This window comes from Alexandromys fortis, unplaced genomic scaffold (assembly GCF_014885135.2).
Source record: "Alexandromys fortis isolate MF-2015 unplaced genomic scaffold, M_Fortis_MF-2015_v1.1 scaffold_72, whole genome shotgun sequence".
NCBI classification, from domain to species: Eukaryota; Metazoa; Chordata; class Mammalia; order Rodentia; family Cricetidae; genus Alexandromys; species Alexandromys fortis.
Window position 1 is genome coordinate 551,148 of NW_026067969.1, and position 14,788 is coordinate 565,935.

At 50.7% G+C, this 14,788-nt stretch overlaps 1 protein-coding gene across 1 annotated transcript; it reads left to right on the forward strand.

The window, feature by feature from the left end:
- Window positions 1-11,511: 11,511 nt before the first annotated feature.
- On the forward strand, window positions 11,512-14,587 carry Fut7 (fucosyltransferase 7). Its single transcript, XM_050155426.1, has 3 exons — window positions 11,512-11,595; window positions 12,916-12,995; window positions 13,103-14,587. Exons 2-3 carry the CDS (start codon window positions 12,983-12,985, stop codon window positions 14,116-14,118), a joined length of 1,029 nt encoding a protein of 342 aa, XP_050011383.1. The 5' UTR covers window positions 11,512-11,595; window positions 12,916-12,982; the 3' UTR covers window positions 14,119-14,587.
- The last annotated feature ends 201 nt before the right edge of the window (window positions 14,588-14,788 follow it).

The following is a 14,788-nucleotide window of genomic DNA, read 5'->3' on the forward strand; positions in this document are numbered from 1 at the left end:
CTTGAGCACATATGAGACCTCAAAGCCTGCCTCAACAGTGACACACTTCCTCCCACAAGGCCACACCTACTCCAACAAGTCCATACCTCTTAAGAGGAGTGCCACTCCCTGTGGTCTTAGTGGGGGTCAATTCCATTCAAACCCCCACACCTGGGTCCTAGCTAACCGGGAGGGCATGGGCCAAAATATTTTCACTTATTCTCATTGGCATGAACCTGTACATCTTAGAGAACACTCAAAAGACTGCTTTACCAGCTTTGTGCAATTTATTTTACTTTTTTTTTTTTTTTTTTTGAGACAGAGTTTCTCTGTGTAGTCCCAGCTGTACTGGAACTCTCTCTCTGTAGACCAAGCTGGCCTGGAACTCAGAGATCCACCTTCCTCTGCCTCCTGTGCTGGGATTAAAGGTGTGCGCCACCACCACACCCATGTTTTTTCTTTTAGCATCATAAATTTAAGTTCTGTGTCACATTTAGATAAATCTTAGAAAATAAAACAATTTTAAGTAAGTCTGACCAGGCTGGCCTCAGACTCACAGAGATTCGTCAAGGTGGGATTTTTTTTTTAAAATTATTCTTGATTAATTAACAAAGAAACAACATATTTTTGTTTTGCTTGTTTTGTTTTCACAAAGCCATGCATAGTTTTCTTTATCTCATGATAAGTAAGTTGAAGTTTTTTTTTAATTTTGTAGGATAATTTCTGCAAGGGACTCTAACTGTTGTTTTAATACCTCTAGGTCCTGATCATCCTGTCTACTTAGTCTGGAAAGCATCAGAAGAGGCATGTTTGGTCAAATGAGTCAGAGACCAAGAGCTCTCAGGGGCTCAGTAATATTGCTGCTATTCGTATGAAGTAATCTGTATGGCAGAATAGGGGGAGGTGCCTAGGTTAGAGGATATCAGACAAGCCCCAGTCCTGTAAGTCCTGTAGCATCAATCTGGGCTGCCCCAAGTCACAGTGAGTTTTTTACATCCTGTCCTATGTATTATAGGGGCTGGGTGCCTAAGCATAACCAGCAACCCTGGCTGAGTCTTTGCTAGGATTCCCTAACTCTATCCCCAGGGTCCCTTTCTGTGGCATAGTTTGATTCCCCACATTTTCCCTGTTTTTTAAAGGCCAGAATCTTTTTATAAAATTTCCAGGAAAACTTAGTTTTATAACCCCAATTTTTGCAATGGAAAATTCCTTGTTTCTGGTAACCAGGGCCCAGCCACAGGGCAAGCATAGAACTCCCTAAACTCCCATGTCTTTCCCTTCTCCAAAACACTCAGATATTTAAAGTCGCATCAGCGACCAAAGGTCAAAGTAAATATAGATTGCTGGTCTGTAGTCACACTAGCCAATAGTTTCCCTGTATCTGTATCTCTTAGTCCCCAGGCGCAGGCCTGAGGGCAGTAAGGGCTGAACCATAACCCTGTCTTCATATCCAACACATTTCTCAGGACAGGGTAAAGGGGCAGGGAGTAGAAGGGCCTCAAGCCTCAGTGAAATGAGTATATAGTCAGGAGACAGTTCATTGGCAACATCCATGTCTTTCTTTCTTCCTTCCCTCCTTCCCTCCTTCCTTCCTTCCTTCCTTGACCTGCATATGGTGGATCTATAGTGCCAGCTATCTTTATGACCGTAGAAACAGAATCACCATGCAGAGTTCTTTTCAAGTCGGTTTCAGTGCCCATTTAGCTACCCAGACAATGTCACCAGACTGGAACAAGGGGTGGCTGGTGGCCACTGAGTCACTGGGCTGAGAGGTCTCTAGGACAGTTCAGTGAACAGCCTGTGTGGACGACCAGAAGGCTTGTAGTGGCTTGAGAAAGGAATGGTTAGAATTCTGCCAGCTGCTGTCTCTGAGCCTGGGGAGGTGAGGAACACTTTTGCCCACTCTGAAAAGGTATCTATAAAGACTAGCAAGCGCCTTTATCCTCCCTCTGCAGGCCGGATCTTGGTGGAGTTGGACTTCTTCCTGGCCAAGGCTCTCTGTTTTGGATCCATTTGAGCACAAACCTAGCATCTGGCTGAGACATCCTGAGTTAGGCTGTCTAGTTTAGATATAAGATATCTTGGTCTTGGGCTGGAGAGATGGCTCAGTGGTTAAGAGCATTGCCTGCTCTTCCAAAGGTCCTGAGTTCAATCCCCAGCAACCACATGGTGGCTCACAACCATCTGTAATGAGGTCTGGTGCCCTTCAGGAATACATGCAGACAGGATATTGTATACATAATGAATAAATTAAAAAAAAAGAAAAAAGATACCTTGGTCTGATTGGCTCACACCTTTAATCCCAGCACTTAGGAGGCAGAGGAAGGCAATTCTCTGAGTTTGAGGCCAACCCGGTCTATAAAATGACTTCCAGGACAGCCAGGGCTACACAGAGAAACCCTGTCTCGAAAAACCAACCAGCCAAACAAACAAACAAAAACTATACCTGGGTCTGGAGAGATGGCTCAGCAATTAAGAGCATTGGCTACTCTTCTAGAGGTCCTGAGTTCCATTCCCAGCAACCACATGGTGGCTCACAACCATCTATAGTGGAATCTGATGCCCTCCTCTGGCCTAAAGTTGATAGAGCACTCATATATAAAATAAACAAATCTTAAAAAAAAAAAAAAACATACCTTGATCTGAGCAACTCAGACAGTTTTGTGGACCCCAGATAACAGTGTGGTGAAGATCAGTTACCAGAGTCTCACCAGCTGTGTCCTCCACCAACCTGTGGGTTTGAGCTGTCCGTTCCTTTTTTACCATGGAGTCTCAGACAGCATTGGGTCATGCTAGGTCATCAGAATATCAATAGTTCCCGCGAATCTTAGGGCTGTTTGTCTAGCAGCCATTTTAGCAGCCCAATAGTAGAGGATAGCAATTTAGAGGCATAGCCAAATAGCCTCTCTTAGAACCAAGAGATTTTTTTTCAATTTTTTTTTTTTTTTGAGACAGAATTTCTCTGTGCATCTCTGGCTGTCCTGGAACTCCCTTTGTAGACCAGGCTGGCCTCAAACTCACAAAGATCTGCCTGCCTGCCTCTGTGTAGGCGGAGGCTGCTCGCTCGTTTCCTGGCCGCCCAGACCCGAAATAATCATACAGAAACTATATTAATTACAACACTGCTTGGCCAATTAGCTCATGCTTATTTCTAGCTAACTCTTATATCTTGAATTAACCCATTTCTATTAGTCTATGTATCATCATGAATATATAGTTTCTGTGTGACTATTTGGGGCCTGGGCGGCCAGGAAATGAATGAGCAGCCTCTGCCTACAAAATGGCGCCCACTTCAGGTCTGGGTGCTTGTGTGCCCACTTGGAGTTGGGAGGAAAGTAGCTGAGACCATGCCCTTGGCTCAGCACCACCCCCCTCAACCTGGGCAGGCGGTGGAATCAGGTCTCCTAGGAGTGCACAGGCCGCAGAGCATGGTGGATTCCCAAGGCTGTACACAGACATATTTCCAGGCCTCGCAGTGCACTGCATGGCAGATTTAGCTTTTACTCAGGTGGAAAGGGTTTATGTGTGCAAGCTCCTTCCCAGACTTAAAGTGGTGAGCCGGGGAGCTGGTGGTAAAGCTACCTCTGCCATATTAAAAGGCTGAGAAAGGTGGAGCCAGCATCCAGGGCTGCCACAACAAAGCTGCTCACCATTTTAAAAGTGTTCCTGGTCAAGAATGATTACAGTTACACAATAAATATGGATTCAGACAGAAAAAGCTCTCTAAATGTGTTGTGGTGTTGGATAAATATTCATAGGCTTGGGAGGAAAAAATATAGACAGTTATAAGAAAAGTAAATTTTTTTTTTAAATAAAACAAGCCAGGTGGTGGTGGCCCACGCCTTTAATCCCAGCACCTGGGAGGCAGAGGCAGGCAGATCTCTGTGAGTTTGAGGCCAGCCTGGTCTACAAGAGCTAGTGCCAGGACAGGCTCGAAGCTACAGTGAAACCTTGTCTCAGAAGGTTCTCTGGCCTCTGTCTCCTTTGGCAACTAATGGTGTCTCCCTGACTCCGCTTTCTATCTGCTTGGAATTCCGTCTTATACTGTTCTTCCCTGTCATAGGCCAAAGCAGCTTTATTCATTAACCAATAAAAGCAATAGATATACAGGACTTCCCACACCACTTCTGCCTCCCTAAGTGCTAGGATTAAAGATGTGTGTCACCACCACCTGGGAGAACCAATATTTTTTAAGTCTTTTTTTCCCTGGAGGTGAGAAGCCCCCTTTCTCTATAAGCCCTGTAGTAAAAGCATACTCACTGACTGTCCAGGTATATGGTGGCGGACTTTCCTTTTTCTCATCAGAGAGCTTAGGTCAGATCAATCAGTTGTGCTATCTGGGCTAAGGTACCTGGCGTAGGCCCAAATCGTTTTGTTAAAGTAACTATTGCAGCTTCTGTGTACCTGTGGTTTCATCTTTTCATCTCAGGTCAGTTATGGATGGGCACCTAAGTCATCAGGAAAGAGGGTAGCCAAAGTGATGGCAGTGGCTGCTGGTGGCATTTGGGCATCTGTACTGGCCTGACCGTGGAGTTCACGTCCTCAGCTGTGGTCACTAAGAGCATCTCCTGTGCACATTCACTATGGTCCCTTTTATAGGGACCTGCCCACCTCCCATCTCTCTCTCTATCTCCATCATTCTGTCTCTCTCTCTTCTCTCTTCTCTTCTGCTGCTCCAGTCCCCCAGAGGCCGGTCTCCCCCCTCCCCCTCGTCCATTCACTTTCCCCCAATAAAAAGCCTGAGCTCTGTCGCATGGCATCTTTCTCTCTCTCTCTGCTTTTTCTAAATTACAGCAGGTGCTCCTCAGAGGAGGGCCTCAACCGCATCATGGGTGCTGTGTGTATAAGATCTTGACCCAGAGTTAACTTGTTTTCTTTCATCAAACTTGCAGTATCCGCAGAGCGGTGGTGGTTCACACCTTTAATCCCAGCACTTGGGAGGCAAAGGCAGGTAGAGCTCTGAGTTCAAGGCCAGCCTGGTCTATAAAGCAAGTTCCAGGACAGCCTGGGCTGTTACACAGAGAAACCCTGTCTTAAAAAACCAAAATCAACCAAACAAAAACTAGCGGTATCAGCCACAGCTCTTAGACAAGTGGGCCATCCTGTGACTACAGGGTTCCGTCACTGGGACAGGAACGTCACGGGGCATTTCTGTGGCACCAAAGTTTGGGGGCAAATGCTTTTTGTCTTTTGTTTCATGAACAAACAGATGAAAAGATTTTGAGACATCTAGGTGTTGTAGGGCTGAAGTCAGAGCTGTTTTAAAGCCTCAAATCTCTTATTTAGGCACCAGTTCTCATTACAGATGGTTGTGAGCCACTATGTGGTTGCTGAGAATTGAACTCAGGACCTCTGGAAGAGCAGCCAGTGCTCTTAACCTCTGAGCCATCTCTCCAGCCCATCTAGGAACTCTTGAACCTGCCTCATAGTCTTTGGAGCTGGGATCTGAAGGACTTACGTTTATCTTTAATTTTGTAAACATTTATAATTTTTTCCCCTAAAATCTGTGACTAACTGGGTGTCAGTGGAAATCTTTTTAGCAGCTGTCTTTCATCTTTCTAAGAAGTGCCCGGTGAAAGTTGTTTAGAATCTCCTTGTTCACTGTTGCTTTGCTTGGCAGTGATTTCTCCGCCCAGCCAACGGCAGGATTGTTGCTTTATAATTTTCTTTTCGAGAATGGTGAGCTTTGAATTTTCCAATTACATGGATCATTGGTTTAAAAAGTGACATAAATCACGAAAGAGAAAGGAGTGACACTCTCTGTTTTCCTTCAGGCTCAGCCCAGGGGAATTGTTCTCTTCCCCAGGGCTGCTTAGATCAGGCAAGGTGCAGAGGGATTGCTCACGTCGGGAACTATGTCCCCTCCCTGTGTGCATTCCTCTTAGATGACAGGGGTCCTGGATGAACAGCCTGGCCTTCCTCACCTCCACACAGGACCAGCCCTGTCAGTGAGCAGGAGTCAAGCAACAAGAAAAGCAAGCAAGGGCTGGAGAGATGGCTCGGAGGTTAAGAGCATTGCCTGCTCTTCCAAAGGTCCTGAGTTCAATTCTCAGCAACCACATAGTGGCTCACAACCATCTGTAATGAGAACTGGTGCCCTCTTCTGATGTATAGGCACACATGCAGGCAGAACACTGTATACATAATAAATAAAAATATATATTTAAAAAAAAAAGAAAAGCAAGCAAGTGCTTCTGCTCCTGGACTGGGACAGGCTGAAGGCTTTTGGTTGGTTGGCTTATTTGTTTGTTTTCGTTTCTCTGGGCAACTTGGCAAAGCCAAAATGATCCAGGTTCCCAAGAGGAGTGGGGACAGGTCTTAGCCAGGCGAGGGGAGGGTCTCACTCCAGAGAATGTCATTGGTCAATACGAGGAAACAAAACTGACAGAAACACCTAACTGTGGACTTTGATGGGTTATGTCATGTCTTAGTTTTAGCAGGTGGTTCTGTCTACATGTCGAGTTTTCCTGCCTGAATAGTACTTTAGGGAATGAGTTGGAGTTTGACAAAGTTCTGAGCAGAGCAGAATGACTCCAAATAAAAGAACAAATCACAGCAGAAAGACAACCTCACATCTTGGCTTGCAAACATCCACAACTGAGGAAGTTGTGGCCCTCAGCCGGAGTTCCCAACTGAGCTTTCTCTCCATGACTGAGCTTCTCATGGCCAAACCTCCAGCTCCTTCCTTCTGTAGGCAATTTATATTACAGGAGAAACCACAGTGCCTCTGTTGGAAATGCTTGGCTTTCTAGCTGTTCTCAAGAATACATTATTATTATTGTTGTTGTTGTTTCGAGACACACTTTCTCTGTGTTGCATTGGAGCCTGTCCTGGAACTAGCTCTTGTAGACCAGGCTGGCCTCAAACTCACTGCCTCTGCCTCCCGAGTCCTGGGATTAAAGGTGTGTGCCACCACCGCCCGGCTAGAATACAATATTTTTACTTCTTTTTTTTTTCTGTTCTCTTCCCTTCCTGTCACAGAGTTGGGGAGAGAGGGGGAGAGCATCCCGAGACAAGTGGTCTCAAAGGACGCTTTGAGACAAATATGCCTGGGTCTGAAATGCGGGGATGGCAACCCCACTGACAGAGCCAGCTTCTCAGGGGAACTCAAATAACGCATGGCAGTTTGCCAATACTTTGAGTAAAGCGTGCGTGCGTGTGTGTGTGTGTGTGTGTGTGTGTGTGTGAGAGAGAGAGAGAGAGAGAGAGAGAGAGAGAGAGAGAGAGAGAGAGACACTGTGGTCAGAGGTGCTGAAATCAGGCCATCAGTAGATTGGCCTGAAAAACAAGGTTAGTTAGTCAAACAGGGAGGGGGGCAAAGGTTGTATTCAAAACTCTGGAGTATTTGTTGGGATGGAGAGGGTGCAGGCTCTGGACAACCCTGCAATAGGGAAGACAAAACTGTTTAGGCACCAAGAGGTCCCTGAAGAGTGGTGGGGAAGACTAGTTAGAAATTGGGGTCAACACTGCTTGAAGGTATTGGTTTATCCAAAGCAATATGTTTTGGGAGCCAGAGTCTCCCACAGAAGAAACTCCTCTCTTGCTCTCTGTGACCCTGGGCTGGCCTTTATCTTCAGCCTGTTTCCTTCTGGGCTATGGTGTGGGAGTGGTTGAGGAGAAAGCTGAGCAGAGCAGGCATAGTTCGTGGATGTTCACTGCCATATCGGCCCTTTATGCAGACCACAGAGGACCTCTAGGGAGGCCTCACCTAGCAGAAAGGACAACCTGATGCTTAGCACATCTGTCTCAGTGGTGGGGCTGCAGCCGAGCTGGGGGCTTCCCAGAGTTCCAGACTCAGTCTGAGAGGTCGGGGGAGGGTCCACAATTGTTCCCAATGCCGTCCCTGCTGGTCTGTTCTAGAGGTCCACCTTCATGACATTTTAGACATCCTCAGTGTGTTTCTAGGGTCTTTGCTCCCTACTCTGCAGTGTACGAGGGAGGTTCTGGGGTCTATAGGGACTTGGTGATTCAGTTCTTAGACAAGGAGCGTAGTTGGGCCTTTCCCAGAGCCTGTTACCCTATTCCCTGTGCTGGTGGTGTGGCTGTCCCTTCTATGCCCCAGGCCCCTGCTGAAGGGTACTTTGTTTGGCTCCAACAGGAAGTCAGTCTCACTGCAGCACTGGCTCGGACTTGCCAGAGGACTGTGTCTACCTGAGCCTTCTGCAGGTCTGGCCCCTAGGATCCCAGCCCCTCTACCTGCTTCCTGTGAGAGGAAGCTCAATAGGATGCATCTGTTTCAGCCGCTTTGTCTTCTTAGCAAAACCTCCAGATGCTACTCAGCACAGATGCCGAAAGGTGACAAAATCACTACCCCAGCGCAAACCTGGGGTGGCACCCATCCATTTGGATGGCGCTCCCTAACCAGTAAGGCTCTGGGGGAAGACCATGCATGGGACAGAAAGCGTAGTCAGTGATCCTAGGAACCAGGGTCTTCTAGCTTCAGAGCCCGGAGAGATGGCTCGTTTTTTGTAGAGCGTTTGCCGCGCACGCGTGAGGACCTGGGACTCACAGCATCCGCATGAGCGTTGGGTAAGATGACTGAAGTGGATAAAGGCCCTCCGCGGCAAAGCCTGATGATTTGAGTCCCACACCCACGTGATCGAAGGAAAGCGCAGATTCCCACGGTTGTCACCTGGCCTCCATACGTGCGCACCCACACCCACGCACGAACACAAATAATTCATACGTCATTTAAAAGATTTTGGCTGGGCTGGAGAGATGGCTCAGCGGTTAAGAGAACTGGCTGCTCTTCCAAAGGTCCTGAGTTCAATTCCCAGCAACCACATGGTGGCTCACAGCCATCTGTAATGAGATCTGGTGCCCTCTTCTGGCCTGCAGGCATACACATAGACAGAACATTGTATACATAATAAATAAATATTTAAAGAAAGATTTTGGCTGATGAGAAAGGTCATTGGTCTTACTACCAAGCCTGATGAACTGAATTAGTTCCCTGACCCCACATGCTGGAAGGAGAGAACTGACCCCGGCAAGCTGTCATCTGACCTCCACAAGTGCACCCTGGCACAGATGTGTGTGTGTGTGCATACACACCCCAAATACATAAATGCCATTTTAAACAACTTTATTTTTAATTAAAGAGTATGTACATGTATGTGTGTCTCTGTGCGGATATTGTGTGTGTGGGTGTGCGCAGAGGTGAGAAGAGGGGGTCAGATCCCCTGGAGCTGGAGTTGCAGGCAGTTGTGAGCCATCCAAGATAGATGCTAGAAACTGAAGTTGGGTTCTCTGCCCAAATGTCAGTAATTTAAATTTTTTTGTTTATGGGTGTTTTGCATGCATATATGTCTGTGGACCACATGTGTACAGTGTCCTTGGGGGTTAGAAGAACGTGTGCATCCCCCTGGGACTGTGTTACAGCTGGCGGAAGGCTACCATGTGACTGCTGGGAGTCAAGCCTGTGCTCTCTGGAAGAGCTGCTGGTGGTTTTTTGTTTTTGTTGTTGTTTTTGTGTTTTTTGTTTATTTGTTTGTTTTGTTTTTCAAGACAGGGTTTCTCTGTGTAACCCTGGCTATCCTGGAACTTACTCTGTAGACCAGGCTGGCCTTAACTCACAAAAATCTGCCTACCTCTGCCTCCCAAGTGCTGGGTGCAGCTGGTGTTCTTAACCATGGAGCCATTTCTCTAACCTCCAGCAATGTAATTTTTACAAAAAGTGTAATAGGTATGTTGGTGTATGTCTGTAGCCCTAAAGACCATGGATCCCAGGGTCTTGCTGGCTAGGCATCTAGTCAATTGGTGAGTTCCATGTTCAGTGAAACACCCCATCTCAAAAAAAATACATATCTTCTATACACATGCACATGCACGCAAGCGCAGGCACACACACAGGCACACACACACATAGGCACACACACTCAGGCACACACAGACACACACAGGCACACACACAGACACACACACATAGGCACACACACACAGACACACACACACATAGGCACACACACACACAAATAAGTCCTCCCAGCTTCATCCCCTAGGAGGTGATGTCCTTCAGCCCCTGCCAGCGTGGGGGGCCAGAGAGTGGCCCCTGTTTCTGGGTATCCTAACTTCAGCCTCCCAACGGCTGTGAAGCCCAGAGGGGTGTGTCCTGGTGTGAAACAGAAAAAGATATGCAAAACTTGGGGTGCGGTACATGGGTTCCTAGAGAATCAGCTCTCGGAGGATCTGTAGCTCATCTGGACTAGTACAAGGACACGCCCCTTCCCCACAGGCATAATGGGAAAGAAGGGGAGAGGAGGGGCTGGAGTGCGCCCTTTAGGGCTGTCTGCCTGCTGCCCAGCCCAGCTGGCTCCTGATTACCACCTTCGTGTTACCCTCAGCAGCATGCCCCTTCACCTACGCGTCCCCTTTACTGCCTTCCCCTACAAGGTCCCAACTCTATGCTTCCCCAAAGGCAAGCTCTGAACCCCAGTGCCCAGAGCGTTAAGCAGGTCAGCTCCCTCCTCAGCAAGATCAGGTGACTTCAGAGAATGGCCACCAGGGGGCCCTCTAGGCACACATCTGACCAGCCTTGGAGGTTGGGTGAGGATCAGGCAGGCGGGCAAGCAGGCAAGAGGTAGCATGTTTCTCACCGGCCTGCTGCCCCAAGTATCTGTGTGTCCTGGTGCAGCGGTCTATAAGGCTGTGCCCTACCTTAGCTGGAGGAGGGGGCACAGGGTCTCCTAGGCTGGGTAGAGTGTGTGATCTTGATTCTGCTTCCTCCAAGCTGCAGAGCTGGGGTTGGGTGCCCGTTTCCCGGACAGCCCCATGAGTTGGGGAGGCCTGATAGGGTAAAGGCCTACCAGGTTGAGGCCCCCGGTTTTCCCTTTGACTCATGTTCTCTCAGCCCTCCCCCTTTTCCTTTTTCATTCTGACCCATTTCTGGGCAAAACTTCTGAATCTATTCCCCAGTTAGTATGTTCCCATGATCAGGGGCCCCGACAGCTGCCAACCTGGGCTGGATGGTGAGACAGTAATAAGACAGATGTGGGGGAGGTTCCTTCAAATCCATCCAGGAAGGGAACAGACTGTGGGTGTGGGTAAGGCTGGGGCAAGAGCCCCAGCCAGCCTGGTGGCACAAACAGGAAGGACAGTAGGTTCTGGCAGCCAGAAGAAGCCTGTGGCCCCAAGCTGGCAGGATGGCCCCCTTCCTGCAGGTCCCACACTGCCTTCTGAGGCTACCACAAGGAGAATATGTGGGGGTGGGGGGTGAAGTGAAAGTCTGAAGCCAGGGTGTGGCTCTCCTGGGGTCACCCTACTTGGGGAAAGATGGAGAGAAGATGCCAGGGGTGGGGCTGAGAGGGCAGTTACCACTATGGTCATCTCACTGAGCACCGAGTGATTAGAAGGGCAAGGGCACAGCTGCCCACTCCACGGGCACTTTCGGTTGTATCTCCAGCCAGTGAAATGGCTTCTGGAGGCACCCACACCCTCTCTTCCCCTTTGGGCATTGCGCAAACTCCCCACCACAGTTTGGAGGTTATACCCTGCACTGGGGGGATGGGGCACCACCGAGGTGCCAAACAGCCACCTTCTCCTGCAACTCGTCTCTGCCGCCACCACGGGTCCGCTGTCAGTTACCTGGTTCCTGTCTCTACAGCAGCGCAGCAGCGTGTGAGACTATGGCTGGGGGAGGCCAGGAGTCCTGGAAGCCCAGCGGTGAAACAGGGCAGGGTAGGGCCAAGTGTAGGAGGCAGTCCCTAAAAAGGACGCTGGGGCAGCAGACCTCCCAGTGTCTTTCCCTTTAGGATTCCTGTTCTGGAGTCTGGGACGTGGACCAGACAAGCTTGCTGTTCCCCGTGTGAGCCCCCCACAGTGTCCTGGGCAGCAGAGTGGGAGTTCTGGTGGGGGTGAAAAAAAGGGAAGCACCTTGGCTAGAAGCCTTGCATGGGCTGAAGCAGCCCTGGGTGACCATGTCAGGCCACCCCGCCGTGCACTGGGTCATTGCAGCTCCAGATTAGGGGCCTGAGTGAGAGGGAAAGGAAGGTTAGCCCACCAAGGTCAGCTGGAGGGAATCCAAACCAGCCTGGATCCGAGGCTGGGACCAGCCTTCCTGCTTCTAGAGTGGATGCCAACCCGCTGCCCACCAGTCTGCCTGTCCACGTCAGGGACATGCAGACTCTTTCCTTTCCAGATTGGAAAGCCCCCTCCTGGGATAGCAGGAAGAAAGGAAGTGACCTGCAGCTCTTCCTAGTCCATCCAAGACCTTGGGCTGAGCCTACAGCTCAAGCTTTGCGTGCCCACAGGTCTCTAGGGAGAGGTGTGCATCCCAGCCCTCCCTGGCGTCCAAGGCAGCTGAGTCTGCCCTAAAGGGCATGCACTAAGGTCTGACCGGACTGTGATGGGGGCCCTTTTCTAAGGACTATAATCCTGTGAACGAGGCGGTTCCTAGAGGTGGCAGAGGTGGGGTGGGATGGGCTCTGAGAGCAGTAATTTGTGGTGCCCGAGGGCCTGTAAGAACAGGGTCAGCTCAGTGGGGGGTTGGGGGAAGTGGGTGTCACTACGGGGAGGAGCCTCTCTGGCCTCCTGGGGACGTGCAGTTGCTCTCTTCGGGTGCCCTGGGGTTGGGTGGTGGACCATGGATGGGGGTGCTCATCTGGAGAGGAGGGCCATTTCTGCTCAGTATACTCACAAAGGGGATTTCCTTTTCCTGAGAGCAAGCAGGCGTCCAGCTCCTCCTCCATATGCCTAGCTGGTCATCTCTAGGGACCAGCAGGGTTGGGCAGGGGGCCCTGGCTTGGCCTTCTTCCTGTCTCGATTCCTTCTTCCAGCAGAGGATGGGGTGGGTGGGGTGGGGTGGGATGGGATGGTGGCTGATGCCAAAACCCGAAGGGTTAGGGCGGGGCAGAAGTGGGAAGGCCCCTGGTTTCCCTCACCTTGGGTAGATGAAAGGGAGACACCAGGGGCTGAGTTGAGGTGCAGCTGTGATTTTAGGGTGCCTCTATTGGGGAGGCTGCTGTGATTTGAAAGTCCTTGGGTGACCGATTCCGGAAGGCTGTGGATGATTTGTGCTGGTGAGTGCCTGGCCCTTGAGACATCCCAGGTGGGGATGGTGGGGATTTATGGGCATCCCTGGGCCCAGGGTGACAGGACCTCTCCTTTTTTTTAAATCTTGCTTCAGGGTGCAACCCCACCTGGAGGCTGCGAGCCTGGGGGGCTCTGGCTGGAGGTGCAGCGCTCATGGCCCTCTGGCTCCTCTGGCTGCTGGAATCAGCTCCTGGGAGCGCCCCGGCGCCTCAGCCTACAGTCACCATCCTCATCTGGCACTGGCCTTTCACCAACCAGCCCCCAGAGCTGCCTGGGGATACCTGCACTCACTATGGCATGGCTAGCTGCCGCCTGAGTTCTAACCGGAGCCTGCTAGCCAGTGCAGATGCTGTGGTTTTCCATCACAGGGAGCTGCAGACCCTGCAGTCTCGCCTGCCCCTGGACCAGAGGCCGCACGGACAGCCTTGGGTCTGGGCCTCTTTGGAATCGCCCAGCAATAGCCGTGGTCTCCATCATTTCCGAGGCATCTTCAACTGGGTGCTGAGCTATCGGCGTGATTCAGATATCTTTGTACCCTATGGTCGATTGGAGCCCTACTCTGGGCCTACACCCCCACTACCAGCCAAAAGCAAGATGGCTGCCTGGGTGGTCAGCAATTTCCAGGAACGGCAGCAGCGTGCAAGGCTGTACCGGCAGCTGGCCCCTCACCTGCAGGTGGATGTGTTTGGTCGTGCCAGCGGACGGCCCCTGTGCGCTAACTGCCTGCTGCCCACTGTGGCCCGGTACCGCTTCTACCTGTCCTTCGAGAATTCACAGCATCGGGACTACATCACTGAGAAGTTTTGGCGCAATGCGCTGGCAGCTGGTGCGGTGCCTGTGGTGCTGGGACCTCCGCGGGCCACCTACGAAGCTTTTGTACCTCCAGATGCCTTTGTGCACGTGGATGACTTCAGCTCAGCCCGCGAGCTGGCTGGCTTCCTTGTCGGCATGAATGAGAGCCGCTACCAGCGCTTCTTCGCTTGGCGAGACCGGCTCCGTGTGCGGCTCCTGGGTGACTGGAGGGAACGTTTCTGCACCATCTGTGCCCGCTACCCTTACTTGCCCCGCGGCCAGGTCTATGAAGACCTCGAAAGCTGGTTCCGGGCTTGAACTGCGGTTGGGAGAGGCTGTGTGGGTGGAAGACACCGAAGCACTAGGCGTTGAGCCTTTTGGGTCACTTTGGGACTAACGCTATGAGGAGAACAGAGTGGGCAGGAGAAGCCATCTGGGTGAGGAAGCTGATGGACCTTAGGGATCCGGGGAAAAGGCAACGGATTGAAGGGAATTAAATCGCATATCGTCCAAGCTAATCAAACAGGAAAGGTGGCTGAAGGTCCCTGACTTGTCTTGAACACACACACGGCTCAGATGAAGCAGGGAAACGGTGTTTCTGGAGCTGGACACAAAACCTTAGGCCCCCTGAACCTCCACAACCAAGGTGCAGGAGCATATCCTGGGATTCTGAGTGCAGACCACATGCTGGGTCCAGGGGTGTGTGAAGGACAGACGGACAGTGTGGCTGACTCTGGGCTTCTGACCCCACATTCCTCTCAGGGAAAGAGGTGCCACTAATAAAGACACTGACACAAATCTCCCGGGTCAGGTGTGAGGTTGTGAGACCAGCATTGTCCAGTCCCCCGCCCGTCCCCCATCAGTCTGTGTCCGTGTGTCCCTCTCCCTCCCCCGCCCCTACTTGCTCATTCCCCTCAGTCAGCCACTGGGTTTCTTGTTTCTGCCTTGCTTAAGTTGACACTTTACTTAACACCCTACCCCACACCCA